The sequence below is a fragment of the Ammospiza caudacuta genome, chromosome 3 (assembly GCF_027887145.1).
Source record: "Ammospiza caudacuta isolate bAmmCau1 chromosome 3, bAmmCau1.pri, whole genome shotgun sequence".
Taxonomy (NCBI): domain Eukaryota; kingdom Metazoa; phylum Chordata; class Aves; order Passeriformes; family Passerellidae; genus Ammospiza; species Ammospiza caudacuta.
In genome coordinates, this window is record NC_080595.1 from 46,342,853 (window position 1) to 46,360,763 (window position 17,911).

The 17,911-nt window shown below is 38.7% G+C and overlaps 1 protein-coding gene across 1 annotated transcript in view; it reads left to right on the forward strand.

The window, feature by feature from the left end:
- DISC1 (DISC1 scaffold protein) overlaps window positions 1–17,911 on the forward strand; it is a 187,109-nt gene that overhangs the window by 48,069 nt on the left and 121,129 nt on the right. The window contains exons 4-6 of the mRNA XM_058801566.1: window positions 5,982–6,132; window positions 9,502–9,631; window positions 13,911–14,146. Coding sequence (XP_058657549.1) covers window positions 5,982–6,132; window positions 9,502–9,631; window positions 13,911–14,146 — 517 coding nt within the window. The remainder of the gene's footprint in view (window positions 1–5,981; window positions 6,133–9,501; window positions 9,632–13,910; window positions 14,147–17,911) is intronic.

Below are 17,911 nucleotides of genomic sequence, written 5' to 3' on the forward strand. Positions count from 1 at the left end.
GAGCTGGAGTGTGAAATTGCACAATGTTGCCTTTTTGACTGGAATGGAAAAAGTTAAGTGGTGGGCAAGGGGGATAATTACACTTGCATTTTGCTCTACCTTTTTATGAGCTGAACATGAATGTTTGGCTGTGGTACCCAGGGAGTTAGCCTTGGCTGGAAAGCTTTAGCCTCTGCTTACTGGCCTTTCCAGGAACTGCTTTTTCCACTGACTGCTGGATGTATTTAATGGACCCTGGCCCAAATATAATTTTAGTTCAGATTAGGTGCATGTGCCTTTGGAATCTCCCAATTGTCCCATTTGCTATGCTTTGCTTTGCACTGTAGAGCAGTCTTGTAGTACAATGGGTTGGTTTTCTTTCAAGTGAGACCAAGTCTGAAGATGTGCTGTAGAGCTACCAGAGGGGTCCAACTGTCTGTTCTTGATCCATGGCATTGCACTTAACCTAGTTTGAAGTAGGACCTTCCAAAGTGCAGATGTTGGGGCCTCAATACTGAACTCTTGCTCTGCAGATATTCTCCTTTTAATCCATAGTCAGCAGGGTAAGCATAACTCAGCTTCTCCTGTTGCTTCAATGGTGTGTGTCCCCAGCCCTATGACTTCTTGGAGTCAGCCCTGCCCAGGTGTGCAGTTTGGCTTGGCAGTGGCTTTATTTTGCTGTTTTCCATATGCAGGGCTGAATGGAAGGTAGCAAAGTTTGGTCTATACTCATGACCAGACAGCACATGGTAAGGGCTAGCTGTTCAACTATCCAAGAGTAATCTGCAGCTATATTTTATACATATCAAGTGTCTTTACTTTCAACTGTATGTTTGGTAAATGGTTAAATTTTATGTACATGTTTGTTAAATGGTTAATTATTTTATCCTTAGGAGCAGATAGATATTCCAGGTGCTTGTAATGCCTTCAGTTCTTAAAACAGTATACGTCTTTATGTGTTATATTTGGATATTAATTGATCTGTGTTTTCCCTGCAAGTTATTTTGCAGGAGGCCAATCTAGTAACTGGGCTGTAGACACCTTGCACACTAGTTTGCTCTCCAGATGTGTTTCAGTCACATATTCAAGCTTCACATTAGGCTCCTCAAGTTACCACATGGGGTGTGTGTTTAAATAATCCATGATTCAGTTTGTGTATTGTGTTATAATGTACTTTGGAGACCAAAAGCATAAATAGCCAGAGAAGAGAGAAGCATCTGGTGGATAGAAGAGAAGTCTTCTAGCTGACAGACCTTAGAGATTCGGGAACAGCAAGGGGGCACTTTGCACCCTGGTTCTTAGTCTCCCCTCTAAAGTCCTGTTACTGTGTGTGGTTCTGGATACAGGCTGCAAGAGGGGTCTTTGGTCCTGAACCTGGGGCTTCTTTGGTTCTTGCAAAATACATAACTATCTCTGGTGCTGAGCATACAGGACACTTCCATCATCTTGGACCCTTACAGTTTTTAAGGAAGTGAGTGGTGAGGAGATTGTGTTTCCAGAAGTTTTCTAGCAGGCAGGAAAAAATATTTTAGAGCTGCAGTGTGTGAGTTATGGTTATAAATCCTACCTAAATCCTGTTCTAGGGCCTTCAGATTTTATGGGAATGCAAGGGCAAAGGGTAAGAGGTTATTTGCTGAATTGTGGAGCAAGATCAAATAACCTTCCCTACTGAAGGAACACTTTTTTTATGTCCAGCAATTTGTAGAATGGCATGATTGATTATCTTCCACTTATTAGCACAGACATAAATAAACATAAATATATGCAGTACATAGCAAATTAGGTTCTGTCCTTACTGAGATGATTTTCTTAAATGATTTTTAAATTATGATAAACCGTTCTGATAAAGAGAACCTTTTCTTTGGAGGGATAAAACCAATGTTAGAGTACTTAAAAAGTAGAGAGGTAGCCAGATGTTCTCACACGGTCAATTAGAAGTTATGGAAATTGCTTCCTTTACTCAAAGCTATTACAAAGCATGATCTTTGGAGACACTACTGTTCTCAGACTGCTGCTTGTTTAATTGAGAACAGCAGTTAGTCAGCATCTTCCAGGTCTGTACTATGGTTGGCTTTAAAGTGAGTGGGATGTCTGAGTTACACTGGCAGTAGTGGATTGTACAGTAATGGCTTGCAGTGGAGGGTAATTTAAGTGTCAAATTTTACTCTTTGCTCTGAAGTAGGAGCTATATCTAGGGTATCTGTAGGATTCTTCAAGGCAGCAAGCTGGCACCAGAATGTAGTGAAATAAATGGCTGATAAAGACAATTAGGCCTTATTTTAAATGCTTCTGTAAAACAGTATGTATTGATTACCTGAAAGTTTGTTCATTTAAGAACTTCATCAAATGCGAGGGGGGGATTGCAGGATTGCTTTCGGCATGTAAGCTGTCCACTAAGTAACTTGTTTTGAAGTAAGGAATGGGATAGGGAAAGTATTAAGCCTTTCTTTATAATGAGTAATGACTGCATGTGGTTTCTTTTGGTGTCTCAGTCTATCAGTGAGTTCTTGGATTTTTTTCTCTGTTGGAATAACTTCTTAAAACACTAAAATGAAAGTAAAAGAAAGTTGTGTCTGTGAGTCTGATGACTTAGCAATAGCAAAGGCCTTCTGTGTCTGCTTCTTGGCTGAAAAATCCTAGAAAATATAGTGGAAGAGATCACACAGAATATTCTGAGCTGGAATAAGAATCATCAAAGTCCAACTCCCGGCCCTGCAGAGGACAGCCCGAAGAATCAAATGATGTGCCTGAGTGCATTGTCCAAACACTTGAACTCTGTCAGACTTGGTGCCATGGCAGCTTCCCTGGTGAGCCTGTTCCAATGCTCAACCCCCCTCTGGGTGAAGAACTTTTTCTAATCTGCCTAAACCTCCCCTGATGCAGCTTCAGGCCATTCCCTCATGTCCTGTCCCTGTTCACCACAGAGAAGAGATCAATACCTGCCCCTCCTCTTCCTCTCATGAGAAAGCTGTAACTGCAGTGAGGTCTCCCTTCAGTCTTCTCCAGGCTGAACAGACCAAGTGACCTCAGCTGCTCCTCAAATGCCTTCCCCTCAAGGCCCTTCACCATCTTCATTGCCCTCCTTTGGGCACTCCCTAACAGTTCACTTTCTTTCTTATATTGTGGCAGCCAGATCTGCCCCCAGCACTTGAGATGAGGCTGCCCCAGTGCAGAGCAGAGCAGGACAATCCCTCTCATGCCTGGCTGGTGATGCTGAGCCTGATGCCCCCAGAACAGGGTTGGCCCTCCTGGCTGCCAGGACACTGCTGGCTCTTGTTCAACTTGTCATCAACCAGGGTCCCCATGGCCTTTCTGTGGCGTTGCTTTCCAGCATCTCTCATTCCCCAGTCTGTCCATACATCCGGGGCTGCCCCATTTCAAGTGCAGAATCTGGCACTTTCCCTTGTTTAAACAAGGGAATGCATTTGGTTTTTCTGGCCTCAAGCCTTAAACTCTGCCAGAGGTATTCCTGAGAGATGTTTGTCTGACCTGGAAACCAACACTGGAGGGGATTTCCTGTCTAACCCTGGCAGTTAGATTTAGTGCTTCACTATATCCAGTGTTTTTTTCACATACAATTTGCTGCAACTCAGGTTTGTTACTGAGGACTCAGGTTCTAACAGAACATTCTATTTCTGCTTTCTTTGCAGCTTGGTGGCTTGTAGTAGTACTGGAAGTTACCTCAGTCTTTATCTCTGCTAGTCTGAGGAACCCTGCTTATTTCCCTCTTTCACATCCTGTTGGCTAGACTTCTGATAATTTCCATTACTTGTGTTTGATCCAGATTTCTGCAGCACTAAAAGCTGGATTGAGATGAGCCTTATTTGCATGGTTCCCTGCTCTGCAGCTGGCACTGAGGCTCTTGGGTCTCTCCATGCACTAAAGATATCACCCAGGTCAAATGGCACAGATCTGCTTTCCAGGAGAGGATTCTAAAAGCTGGTTGCTGCAGTGTTCAGCTCATTGGTGCTGGAGTCCCTTAAGTCATAACCCTTAAGTGTGATGGTGAAAAAGGGTAAAAAAAAACATTTAGTGCAGAGAGCTAAGTGGATATGAGCAGCCATATTACTTATAAGATGCCAGTGGAACAAATTATTTAGAAACGTCTGTTAGTAGAAACTAATTGAATAGTGTGTAGATTGGAATATATGAAGCAGGGTGCAGCCAAGACTTAATGAGAGAGAGAGAAGGAATTGGCATGTGGAATCCCTCATCTGTTTCCTTCCCAAAATAGCGTGTTTCTAGGGCCAGGAGGGGTAGGAGTAGAACGATGGAACAACTGGACACACAAACACAGTTCAGCATAATTATGTCAAAGAACAATGATGACGTTGTTAAATGGCTATAGAGGGTTGCCACAACTCCCAGGAAGCCCAGTGGCAAATGGTGTGAGTGAAAGGAAGTGTTTCCATGTGGTTTGGCATTCAGTGGTCATTGGTCACTAGCCAACCCTCTCAGCCCTCACTATTCTGTTTGTAACAGTGGTGTTTTCCATGGCTGAGTTTGAAATGCCAAGTGGCACATTAGCATGCAAGTGCTGCTATGTTTTTCTGGTCAAAATGTGGGGTTGGGACTCTGATCTCAGCTCACATTTCAGTTTCAGTGTGGTGATAGGGATAGGGTGAATCTGCTTAGCTGTGGCCCCTGAGAAATGCATCACAGGTGTGGTTCACCTCCACTACTTTGCAGGGATAGTATGCCCATGGGTACATGAAGGGTAGGGTGTTCATTTCAGCAAGGGCCTTGTGACATTTTGCGTGTGGATGACAACACAAAAGTGAGTTCACCCTGGAGAGCAGTGTACTGGGACAGGGGAAAGACCTAGTTTTATTAGGAAGGTCTCTGTCTTTATTCTACCCTGTAGGTGCAGATGCAGAATGGAGATCAATACTAATGATAGATTATTGTAAAAATGCATCATTTCTCAAAACCAGCAAATGTAAGCAACTTCTCATGTTAAATCCCTTCAGAGGATAAAGAAAGAAAATAAGCAATAAAAAGCATGCACAGATGGATGCTATTCTGATAGTAACATATTGAAAATGTTAAGAGGATTGCTAATCGCACAAAATTGTATGCAGTGAGGTCACAAGCAGAGTACTGCACTATAAAGGTTTTCCATTTGTGGGTTAGCTAAAAACTCTCTAATTTGACTAATGTATCATCAAAGGTGTTCCGTCTTGGATGGCAGGCTTGCTATCTGTCATATATGTGATTTTGTTGGTATAGTGGCACAATAGAAGATACATGTACTGCATTAAGAATTAGTAGTTAGAATGATGTTCCTTTGTTTTCTGCACGGGGACAGAAAACAAATAAGTAACTTAGAGAAGTGGTTACTCTAAGAAATATGTAGGATTATGGTAGAATCTAAGCAGTCTCTTGGAGACTACTGTTATTTTTTTAAATTTGGAGGTAAATCTTTTTATTTTTGGATGATAAATTGAGCATAATTCAGGAGAGCCTGGAATGAGATAATTGTTTAATTGCTATAATTGCACATGCATTTTCTGCTGAAGTACACTTTTTATCATATGCGATTCTTCCGTTCTTGACCTAATAACAATACAAATTTTTAATAAGGTCGAAACTTAAATATGTAACTGCTGTCTAGGTTTTAATACAAACTGAAGCAGTGAGAAGTAGCATTTTTCGTAGAATTTAATTCTTGTCTGTTACTCTAGGAAGAGCATGGATGATAACTTTGAGCCAATTCTTGGGAGCCCTATGAAATTAAAAAAGTGCTGGGAAGCCTGCAGTTTTGTCCTTGTCATAGAAATAAAGTAGCTTGGCATCTTGGTTATCTGCTGTTTTACATTGTAGTCTTGTTGATTTGTCCTTGGGCAGAACAGACAGATATATTTTATGAAAAGAGGAGGAAGAAGAACCATTGGAGAGGTGGATTTTAGTTTTTGTTGAGAGACTATTTCTCTCCCCCCAGGTAAAACAGGACCCTTTATCACTGTTTAACTTTTTTTTATTATTTTTTTTTTAATTTCTAGCTGATAAATTTAGACGGAAACTGGAAGAACTGGAGAAGGAGAAAAATTCTTTAAAATTTCAGCTTCCTTCAAGGCATCCCTCTGTTAGCAGTTTTTTGGATAGGTTCATGACCCAAGTTCAGGCAACATTGCACTGGGCTGCTGATAATTGGTAAGTTTGTTGATTCATTATTGTGTAAAATGGTGCTTCTGTTTTTCTCAAAATGCAGAATACACTTATGAATATCTATAATAAAGAGTTTTAATGACCGTCTAATGTGTCCATATGGAGCTTGTTTATGAATATCCCACACTGCCCCCCCCCATTTTTTTTTTTTTCTTTCTACAATTCTTTCAGAACTCCACTCAGAAACATTGATCATGATGAACTGGCAAATTAAATGGAATGTTTCTCATTGATGTTGAGTGGGAATGGGATTGAGTCCTTGATACGGCAGCTTGAGCATACAACAGCAACGCAGCTTGAGCAACGCTTCCCTGTGGAGTTAATTCTGATGCTCCCTTTCAGGCAATGAAAGGATATTTAAATATAAAATAAAAATCAGATTATTTTTTGATATGAATAGATCTTTGGGAACTTCCTTTTGTGTGCCACTTCTTAGATAGCAATATTGAGCTCAGCACTATACAAAGTCACAAAAATAAATTCTAAACCTCATCTTGAAGGGATAACTTCAAAGATGGGAGGAAAGTGAGATGTGTCAGATGGCTGAAGAGAGGTTAGGGAAAAAATAGTCTCTATTTCTTGGTCTGTCTTAATCTGTGCTCCTAGTTACTGTTGTTAGAAGAGGATGCTTCATAGGAATTGAAAGCTATTCTCAAATGCAATCACACAAATGAAAGAAGAGAAGCCTTTTGTTTTCTGGCAGCTTGTTAATATAAAGGCTGCAGTGTGCTAGTCAATACCTTCATGTGTAATTTTTGACAGACTTGAAAATTAGATAAAATCACTACAGATAATATGATTTTTTTCTGAAACTGGAGAATTGGAAGGTATTTTTAGTCTGTATTTATAGCATCTAGTAATAAGGGAGGTTTATAAGAAGCTGTATTCCTTCTGAGCTGTTTCCTTCTACCATCTGAGGCTCTAAGAGGCTGTTTTACCATTCCTTAAGGATTAGGATACACCATTCTCTATTATTTCATTAATATATGTTTGGTCTATGCATTAATTTGTCATAATGATTTTGACATTAGAAGTAGTGTTGTCTTCTTTGTCATGGAAATTGAGTCACTAAAGCATTCCTCAGATACAGTTTGCTTATTTTTATCCTGTAAAATGTATATAATATATAAATATAATACATATCATATATATAATATACAAATATATAAGTATATAATATATAAAATATAATGCTTTTATATATAAAATAGATGTTATATTTATGAAAGTGTTCCTGTTCTTTGGGTGATTACATCTGTAACTCTTCTCTTTGCACAGGTCTGAGCAGTGCCAGTCTTCAGGGTCAGATAGATATCCTCTTCCCTTTTCTGTCTTGTGCACACTCCTTTCTTTGAGCTTAAGTTCAACTACTGTTGTTGTGACACCCTTTTATTTGCTTGCTTGATTCTTGTGGCCTTTTATGTTGCTTTGTCTGTGGCCTGACTCATTGATACAACAAGAGTACCCTTTGTCTTCTGTACAGGGGTTTAAGTCCTTTCTGTTCCAGCCATATTTTTAGATACTACAGTGGCAAACATAACTTCCTCCTCAAGGAAAATTTGTAGGCTTCAGTTTTTGTATTCATTTTTAATTGGAACAAAAGCAGTATACCCAAGAATATTTTTTTTTTTTTGCCTGGAAAATTAAAAAGATGATCAGACTAGCCTTAGAAGATTAGATCATGGCAATATTACTGTAGTCAAGGCAATCTCATAGTTTTGCAAGAAAAGTGTGTATGGCAGCTTATTTAAGATTTGAAGCTGAAATTCATGCCTCAGTTTTGTTTTATTTGATTAAATTATGAAATGAGTTTTTAAGTGAATGGATTTGATATTGATACAGAATATTGGGGTCATGTGGTGGGAGCCAGATTTGGTTATGTTTAGCTTAGGAACAGCAAGTGTTGTGGTTGTGCAATCAGTCAGGTGTGATGAGATCAGAAAGATCTTGTTTGTCTTCCAGCAGTACCAAGTAGACAGATACACATGGAATTTCCAAGGTTCTGAAAAGAAACTATGTTTACAATGGAATTTTTTCTAAATTTTGTCCAGCCACTTGGAAATTTATTATGTACATCTCTAGGAATGATGCAGCTCCAGCTTGAAGAAGGTGCCCTCAGAGCTGCTGGGAAGTGTGGTTGGTTGGAGCCACAGGAACCTGTGATGTCTGTAAGGCACAGTGATGGCCCAGCACCTCATAATAGTGATCTTTCTTTGGTGCATGCTGTTAATACAGAAATGCAGTTACACTGTCACTATGTCTATCTTGCTTAATGATACCTGTGTTAGTGCTGAAGCTTTATTTTGCTTTTTCAGTACATTCTGCAGCCCATAGAGCGGGAGTAAAGCAAGTGTGTCTTTTGATGGCCCTGCAGAATAGATGAAAACCTCTTGTTCTACACACTTGTTAAACACCTGTGCATGGAGATCATAATTGTGTGATTAATCATGCTTAAGCCAGACTTATGATGCATGTTTTATATGTGGCATGGATGGATTTGCTTTGCAAGATTACAGTGGGAAATCATGCCTCAAAACACTTTGTTCGAGATGCAGTATTTTTTAAAGATACTGAAATGTATCTGTACTCTTTATGTGGAGATGCATGCACTTGTCTCTAAAGATGGACACAAAAACACAATTGCCCTTTGCAAGTGCGCGTGCTCTTAGGAGGGAACATGGAAATGAAAATGGGTCAGCATTGTTTGCAGGTGCATTTTGAGAGGCAGATTATGGAATTGATACTTAACATAATGTGCTGATTACCTTGGAGTCCAGTCATGCAAAGATTTACAACTGAGGGTTGCACAGATGACTGGGAGGAAGCCCACTGATTGTGATTTTGAAAGAACTCGCTGTGCAAGAGAGAAGTAAAATTTGGCATTGTGGAGCAAACACTCCAGATGATCTCTAATGTAGTCTCCAAAAGCTGACAGAAGCTGCAAAAATGGCTTTGGCAAGTTTCTAAACTTCTGTCTAAGAGATTTTTCTCTGTATTGATAGAAACTACATGCCTTAGTTTTGTCTCTTTCAAGGCAGTGATGGATAAATTTCTGAAATATGAAAAAGCTGGGGGAAGCCTGAAGCTATACAAGCTTTCCATTTTCTTTCTTCATCATGTTGTAAAAACAGTGCAAATGTTTGAGATAATAAAGGAAGATATGCCAAGGGAAAAAAACCCTCTTGTTCTCTAACTGTATCTGTTTGAAATGTAATCATTCTGGTGGTGCAGTGTTATGACTCTAAAGGTAACATGTAGCATTCTGATCAGTTTAATCCTTAAGACACTGAAAGTCATGAAAACCACTAATTTTTAGCTGTTTTTTTTTTTTTTTTTTTTTTTTTTTTTTCAAAGGGTTAGACATGAGGAAAATGGTCTTTGTCATGAAAAAGAGCTCAGACTTTTGAGATCAACTTCCCAGGAGAGGACGCAGGTTTCAGCCAGAAAACGAAACCAGCTTTTTCAAGAAAAGAAGCGACTACAGGTAACAGGACTGCAAAGTTGTGCATAGGAGCCAGTGCTGTGTGGGGAAAACCTTGTAAGCTGTCACACAGAATTAAATAAATTTATTGTAATAGCGACTTTGCTTCTGTGTAGTAATTAGAGCCTTGGCTGGAGTCCAGTCGATAATCTAAGTGATGATTGGAGATGGCAGCCACAGGAGTTGTGTTAATCTCATTACAGAAATGCAGAGCTGGAAGGTTTGGTGGCTTGTGTGCATGCTTAAACTTTCCTCATTATCTTTTTAAGCATGCTCTTTGTTATAATTTGATGTTTTAATATTACACTGATCTTCCAAAGTTTTTATTTGAAGACAAAAAGTTTTCATCCGTTTCTGGTTAGAATTTACTATAAATGCATGATTTACCAGCTTTTATTCCTGAAAGATGATTGATGCTTTTCATAAGGATGAAGGAATCATCACGGAGCAGTTAGCATTTGCTAACAATAGCATTACAATGACACATGATGTCACAACGTGATAGTTTGGCAAATGGAATGTTTCAAGATGGCATTAGTCCAATTTGAAGTCTGCAAGCCTTCTAAGCAAAATTTAGCTTTTTCTTTTCACCATCCTTCAAAAATCTCAATATACTGTCTAGTTATGTCTCTTTTATACCTTGGTGATCACACTCAGTAAAGTGGCACCTTAGAGAGCTAATTTTTCTTTTTTCCTGTGGTCTCATCTTGAAATATTTTTTGGGGATATTTTCATTCCTTTGGTGGATCCGAAATTATAGTAGTCTCTGTGTGTGTGCACACATAAATTTATATATATAAAAAAACCTGCAGAGAAATAGAGAAAAACATCTTACGTGGTCATTGCAAAAATGTACTTAGGTGAAGAAATGTATTTTTTTATCCTATTCATCTCCTTTGTATTTTTTAGGTTCATTTCATCAACAAGAGGAGAAATAGTGTAGTTCAGCATTATAAGCATGTAGAAAATTTTTTAAATCTAGGCATCCGAGAGCCACCTCAAGATATTGAACTGAAAACTGCTGTACTTATACTCCACAACAGCTAATTTTTACAGTTGCTCAAGCTGAATCTTTATTCTTCTGTGGTTATACTAGGGAAAAATTACCCACACCATTATACAGGCATGCTATTTATTAGCATTTTATTAAAATTACTGGGAATTCAAGATTCTGGGGAATGCTGATCTGTGGTGGTTGTATGCACCCAGGAATCCCTAAGGATTGCTCCTGTCCAAAATCTTGCATGATCAGAAGTAATTTTTTTTTAAATTTTCCTCAGCCCCACTTCACTTTTTCTTCTGTTCTCTTCTGTTGGTTCTGCATTTGTATTCAGGGATTTGAAAACCTGTGACAGTATCTATAATTTTTGTATTAATATTTCTGTTGCAATCTCTACTGCATGGAGACCATCAGTCCATAACTGAGGCTGGAGGTGTACAGTCAGTGCTGATTAGCTGTTGTGTTGGAAATCCCAGTTTAAACTCAAATCTGCAAAGTAGAACTCCAGCTTATGTTTAGTCATATGAATATCATCTGCTGCTCCATGTTGAGACTTTAGGCCCTTTTTATCTGTCCCTGGAGGCTGACCAAGAGCATGCTAAAGGCTTCTTTGCATTTCTGGAAAAGAATGCGGGAGTATTCGAGTTTACTGATTAAATTTCCATGCTCCCAAGAATGCCTGTGAACTATTCCTGAGCAGAGCAGCTTTCTTTCTGTGAATGCAGATTGTGTGCTTCTAGTATCTATTTATGTTGTACATTTCAATACTAAAAGTGTGATTATAAAACCAGATTCTGTTCATCTTGCTTTCTGTTCCCATGTAGGTTGCTTATTGCAGTGATTGCAATTACTACATTTTCACAGAGTACGGAGGTCTCTGTATTAAGTAGGGCCTATTAAGATTTTGGCAGTATTCCCAAGCCAGTAAAATAGAGACAGAATTGTCCTTTGTGCACACTAAAAGCCTAATTTGAGACTGAAAGAAACAAAACTGATGTTTTTGGTCTGCTGACCTTTCTGTCCTTGACAAATGCCTGTGGGTTGAAACATGGGCTACACCATTCTCTTCTTGCTATGTCTAAAACCATAGAAGGAGGAAAGTAATTGAGGAAACCTAGTGCGCAGGACTATTAGAAGTTGAAATTTTGGAACTATTCAACCTTTGAATGTACAAGGACCATATCTTGTTCTAAGTGATACTTGAGAAAGCTGGTTACAGTGCAGCAAACCTGAAAGTATGTTTGTTAACAAAATTTGTGAACTAAACTTCATGCAAATTGCATTGAAAACATTAAAATAACGTTAAAGTTATCAAGTGAAACTCTAAAAAGCAAAGAAATGCCAAAGTCTGTTATTTGTGCACAGTACATATGTTTTATAAGAGTTTGTAATATTGAATTATGCCTTTTAGATCCCTGCCTCATACATAACTGAAGTGTCTGTTCAGATATTCAGAGTACTATTTTATCGTCATTATTCAGTATTTGACCCCAGAACCCTTTTACTGTGTGGCACTCAAACCTTCTTTTGAATAGAAGTTTATTAATTTGTGAGTGGGCTCCTTTTATAGTATTAATCAACATGGCATCTTAGTGATTCAAACCCACTTAATTTTATCTCTGCAACACCATTTCGGGTGTTACTGCCATTTACTCAGCTGCAGAATGGAGAAATGAATTGCCATAAAAAGCCATATGGTTGATTCTAACGTCAGCTTTGTAATGCCTAGTTTTTTACTTATTAAAGATTTGGTTTTTTGTTTTTCATTTTTATTTTTAGTTGGACTGAATGTGATCAGAGTTTGAAATTGAGCTTTGAATTCTGTTGAGAGCCTATAGATAGCATGTCAGAGATCTCTTGCAGGTTGTATAGAAAATTATGAACATACAATCTGTGGCTATGTGTGGACATAATAGTTTAAATGGCTTGCAAAGTTTCACAGAGACAGTAAGAAGTGTAGGAATCGAATCATATTCTCCAGCATGATGTTCATCTAGTTTGATGACAACTTTAACTCAGCAACCCAGTTTCCTTCGACAAGTGCTACTTCCTTGGATGCAAGCTATCTGTTGGATTTTCAAGAAAAAACCTGTGTGAGGATGATGTACAAATTAATGAAGATTTTTTTTTTTTTTTTATCTTTTGGCCTCTTCACTTCAGGAAGGACATAGAGGTGCTTGAGCACATCCAAAAAAGGGCAATGAAGCTGGTGAAGGGTCTGGAGCACAAGTTTGATGAGGAGCAGCTTAGGGAGCTGGGAGTGTTTAGCCTGGAGAAAAGGAGTCTCAGTGGGGACCTTATCACTCTCTAGCTGAGAGGAGGTTGTAGCCAGCTTGGTCTCTTCTCCCAAGTAATAATTGACAGGAAAAGAGGAAATGGCCTCAAGCTGTACCAGGGGAGAATAAGATTGGACATGAGGAAGAATTTCTTCACTGAAAGGGTGGTCAGGCTTTGGAGTAGGCTGCCCAGGGAGGTGGTAGAGTCACCATCCCTGGAAATGGTCAAGAAATGGCTTGACATAGCACTTAGTGCTCTGGTTTAGTTGGCAAGGTGCTGTTCAGTCAAAGTTGGGCACAATGATCTTGGAGCTCTTTTTTAGCATTAATGATCCTACAGTTCTATGGTTCTAAAAATTGTATTTTGCTCTTGCAAGAAACATCAATATCATAATGCACACAATTTGCACTTTTGAAAAGTGAGTGCAACTGATGTTGAAGTTCTGTGCGTTTTAAGTCAAGGGAAGGATTTTGTGCTTTTAGTTAATATGAAATGTTAATTATCAGAAGGACTGATTAGATAGTAAGTGATTCTCTGCTTGCATCCTGTGCTTCATATTGAATTGGAACCATCAGATAAACCATTGCAGGGATATTCTGCAGGATAGATGTTTGATCAGTTTAGCTGCCAGTCTGTAGAACAAGATTCTGTTGCCATGGGTGATCTGACATTTGTTTTTTTGGTGGAAGTTTTTAGCTTGTGAACTTGTGAAATACCTATGTATTTTAAAAGTGGAAGAGGACTGAGAGTAGGTGTTGGAAGAGGAACGTGAAGTGTGGTGCTGAGCTGGAGGTGGTGAGTTTCAGGCTGCTGGAAGCGCTAGAGTTTCTGAGTATAACTGAAATAAGAGTTTTTGTGTGTCAGCAAGAAGATGTCTCATTTAATGTTTGCTGAATTGGACATATTTAATTCATGCTACTTCTGACACTTGTACTGTTTTTTCTTAGGGGCGAGTGGGTTTCTTTTATAAGATTCATAGTAAACTTTGGTTTCTGTTCTATGCAGAAAGAAATTGAAGATCTCCGAACAAGACTGGCCATATTAGAAGGAAAAGATCAACAGCTGAGAAGAGAAATTGAAGAACAAGATAGGCTTATTCAGTCACAGGACTGTGAACTGGCTGCTTTACTTGGCTGCATTTCTTTGAGGGAACTGCAGGAAATAAGCAAGGCTGTGGATGACACCTTAGCATCCTCCTATCGAATTCCACTCAGTTTAGATCTTCCAGGACCAATAAAGAGGTATTTAAATTCCGATTTAGATGTGAGTCTTATATCTTCCTGTATGTTCTGCTGAATTGGCTGTCACTTGTTTTCTTCATCATTGTGCTAGCTAATTATCTGGATTTAGACACTTTAAAACTTTCTGAGAAGAGATGTTGGAGTTCTACTATCGATGTATTTCCTCAGAGGAGTTTAGTTATTTGAATGTCTTGCACTTAATGTTCTCTTATGGTGAAGACCCACCTGCAGAAAGCATATGTGTCCATCAACTGTTAGTTCCTATCATCAGCTTACACTATTTCTTGTTAGCTGGTGGAATTCTTTCCCCAGTTTGGTAATGCAGTAATTCAAACATATTTCTTACAGCCTGAAAGTGTGTACTAGGCACCATTCAAGTAAATATTAGAGATGCTTCTTGCTTCCATGAACTTGTAATTACAATAAACTCCTCAGAGTGCTGGACTCAGACAGTGGACTTGAGGCAGTGGGGAGGAGGATGCAGCATGAATAATTTTGGGACACTCAAAGTTAAATGAACAGTAGATGCATCCTTTAAATGGAAAAGTAGCTACTCTTGGCAGTATTTTGGAAATAACCTCATCTTTATTTAAAAAAGCAATTGAAGTACTGAAACTGTAATGGACATTGGTGATGGGACTTTGAAAGTGGTACTGCTGCCGTGTCACCAAGAGAAAATAAAATTCCTGTTTATCCTAATGTACTTTTCTTCCAGAAAAGCAAAAACCATGTTGCTTGCAATTTTTAATCTCCCATCATGTTTATTGGAGTTAGTTTGGTTGTATTAACATTCATGAGAAATTGCTGCTCATGTGTGCTAATTTATACAGTTTTTTTTTAAGTCAGCAGAACATTTTATAGAGGAGGTATTCTTCTCTTTTGACATGTGTTTAAAAGTTTAAATTAGGTTATGAGAAATAGTGTCTTGCATTAAGTTTAGCTTGTTTTAATAATATCTTAGACCTGTGTTTCTGAGATTGAGGAATAAAAGATCTTAAGCAGTATGAGAAACTGTATTGAGTTTTCTTAGTTTTGAGTTTGCTTATGAAAAAATATTCAGATTATTTTCATTGCTGCTGTAATATTTGGGTTGCACTTTCCTCACTGGGAAGTTATTTAAAAGTGAGTTAAATAGTATGGGTTCAGGAGGAATTTTCTCTTACTAGCACCATGAATAGCACAATCACTTGAGAGAAAACAGGCATTCATTATTCAAAATGAGTTTATAACAGGAATAAAATTTAAAATTTTTTTCCTTTCTGTTCATTTTTAAAAGATGCAATGAATGAAACATCTATCTTTTTTTTTCCTGTTGGTTGACTTTGTTGTCACCAGTGGTGAGATGCTTCTGCTCTCATTCCCATAGCTGGAGTTCTGCTGTTGGGACTCTGGTGTGTTGACCTTGGCTGCACACCAGGTGCTCACCAAGCCACTCTATCACTCCCTCTTCTCAGCTGGCTTGGGGAGAAAAAACAAGATGGAAAACAATCCATGGGTTGAGATAAGGCAATTTACTAAAGCAAAAGTGAAATGTTGCATGCATGCAAACAAACGTTTTATTCTCTACTTTCCATCACCAGGTGATGTCAAGGCACTTCCCAGGAAGCAGGGCTTCAGCACATGTAGTGGTTGCTCTGGAAGACAAACACTGTAAATAATGAATGGCCTTGCTTCCTCTTCCTTCTGTTAGCTTTTATATCAGCAGACATCCCTAACATCCTGTAGTATGGAATATCCCTTTGGTCAGTGGGAGTCAGATGTCCTGGGTGCGTCCTTTCCCAGGATTTTGCCGAACCCCAGCCTACTGCTGGTGTGGGAGGGCAGAATGTTGGAGAGAGGGTGCTGATGCCGTGCCAGCCCACACTGGTGTGTTACCAGTGCCTTTCCAGCCACCAGTGCAAAGCACAGCACTGTGGGGGCTGCTGTGGGGAAAGTGAACTCCATCTCAGCTAAACCAAATACAGGACACATAAATGAAGTTATTTAATAGTGAGAGTTTATTCAGATTAACAGTAAGCTTAACTGATGGGTGGCTTCCTTTTTGAGCTATGCAGTCTGTCATACCTCAGGTACAGAGATTTTATATCTGATTCCAGCCTGTTCTTCTTCTGTAAGATGAAAAAACATCATGCGCATAGCAAGACATTTGGTGTGGGTTTAATTCCTGTGTGCCTATGGGCATCCCCCAGATTGTCATATAGTTAGACAATAATTTAGGGGATTATCTTGTTTAAACTTCTGCTCCAAGTGAGGCTACAATTTCCTGGTGAGATCAGGTTGTTCAGTGTCCTATCTCTCTGAGTTTTGTATATCTTCAAAGATGGAGATTTTGCATCCTGTGTTTCACCACCCTGGCTGTAAACTCTTTTTCCTTTGTCTTGCCAGAATTTCCATGGTTGCAACTTGCATTGGCTTATTCTAAATCAGTACTTGTGGAGGAAGTATTGTTTATTAGGTGACAGGTTTACATACATTGTTGATGCTAGTTCAACATATTAGTTTTTAATTCCAAAGTCTTGGCATAGTTAATCTGAAAGAGATTTTTCTGGAAATGTGCATTTGATTTTAGGAATAGTTGCAGAGGAGAAAAAAAGTTTTCTAAATTTAGAGCTATCTGTGTGAGAAATAAAGCTATTACTCATGCACATGTGCTTGAGATCAGTGATAATGTGGAAAGGTCAATATCAATGGACTGTGAATTACAAACCCCTCACTGTTGGGCTGCAAGATACTCTGTATTTATTCTAGCAACATTGTGCTTGTCAGTAGAGTACTGCTATAACGTGCTTTTGCATAATTATTTGTTGACTACATGAATTGCATTCAGCACTGGAGTAACACAGGGAGGGCTAGTGTGAAGCATCTCTTAAGACAATCTGTGCTGTAATGAATTGTATTTGGTGGCTTGCAGCTCACTAAAAGATAAAAAAATATTCAATATATTGGAGCAAACTTCCAGGAACATGAGAGGATATATTAAACAAAGAATACTTGCTCAAGTAATTGCCCTTCTGTGTGAAGGAGGAAAAGAGCAAGTCAAATACAACACTGGGATGAGCATTGGTTCTAAACTTATTTTTCTTGTCAAGTGTTGTTATTTTTTCAGGAGTGTTCTTTGTTTTGCCTTATCTTTGGTATGTGCTGAACTTTTTAAATACAAAGAGCCTTTGTCAATACCTTTGCTTTGAGTTTGAAGAATTAAGAAATGTTAGGTGCATTACCCCAGGACCTTACTTGAGGGCTGTTGGAAGACGCGGTTCAAACCTGCTGGTTAATGGGCAAAGAATGCTTTGACAGGGAATTCTCACTGAGGTTGAGACTGCAGAATGTTGTTGTTTTGCTCATCCAGACAGGCCTAATTGCTCTTGGTAAGCTAAAGGGTATAATAATTATTTTAAAATGGGAAATTGCAGGGCAAAAGCTCAGTTCACTTGAATGAGTGTGCGTGGAGATGTGTTTAGAAGGTGGGAGCAACTGGTGTTATGTGCACTGTGACACGTGCCAGTGTTTTAACTGAAGACAACACACTGAAATCAGAGGAAAATGGGCCTGGGTGTTTCAGCATGAGGTACTTTCTTCTGGAGATTGCAAAAAGTATCCAAATATATAATTTTCATATTCGCTACTGGACACCATTTCAGAAATATGTGTTTTTAGCTGGTGTAACTTGCACTTTCTAATTATAAAAGAAGACCATATTAATTATTTTACCTATTCACTTCAATATCTGTTAGTTCCTTTATTTGTTTCTTTCCATTTCACAAC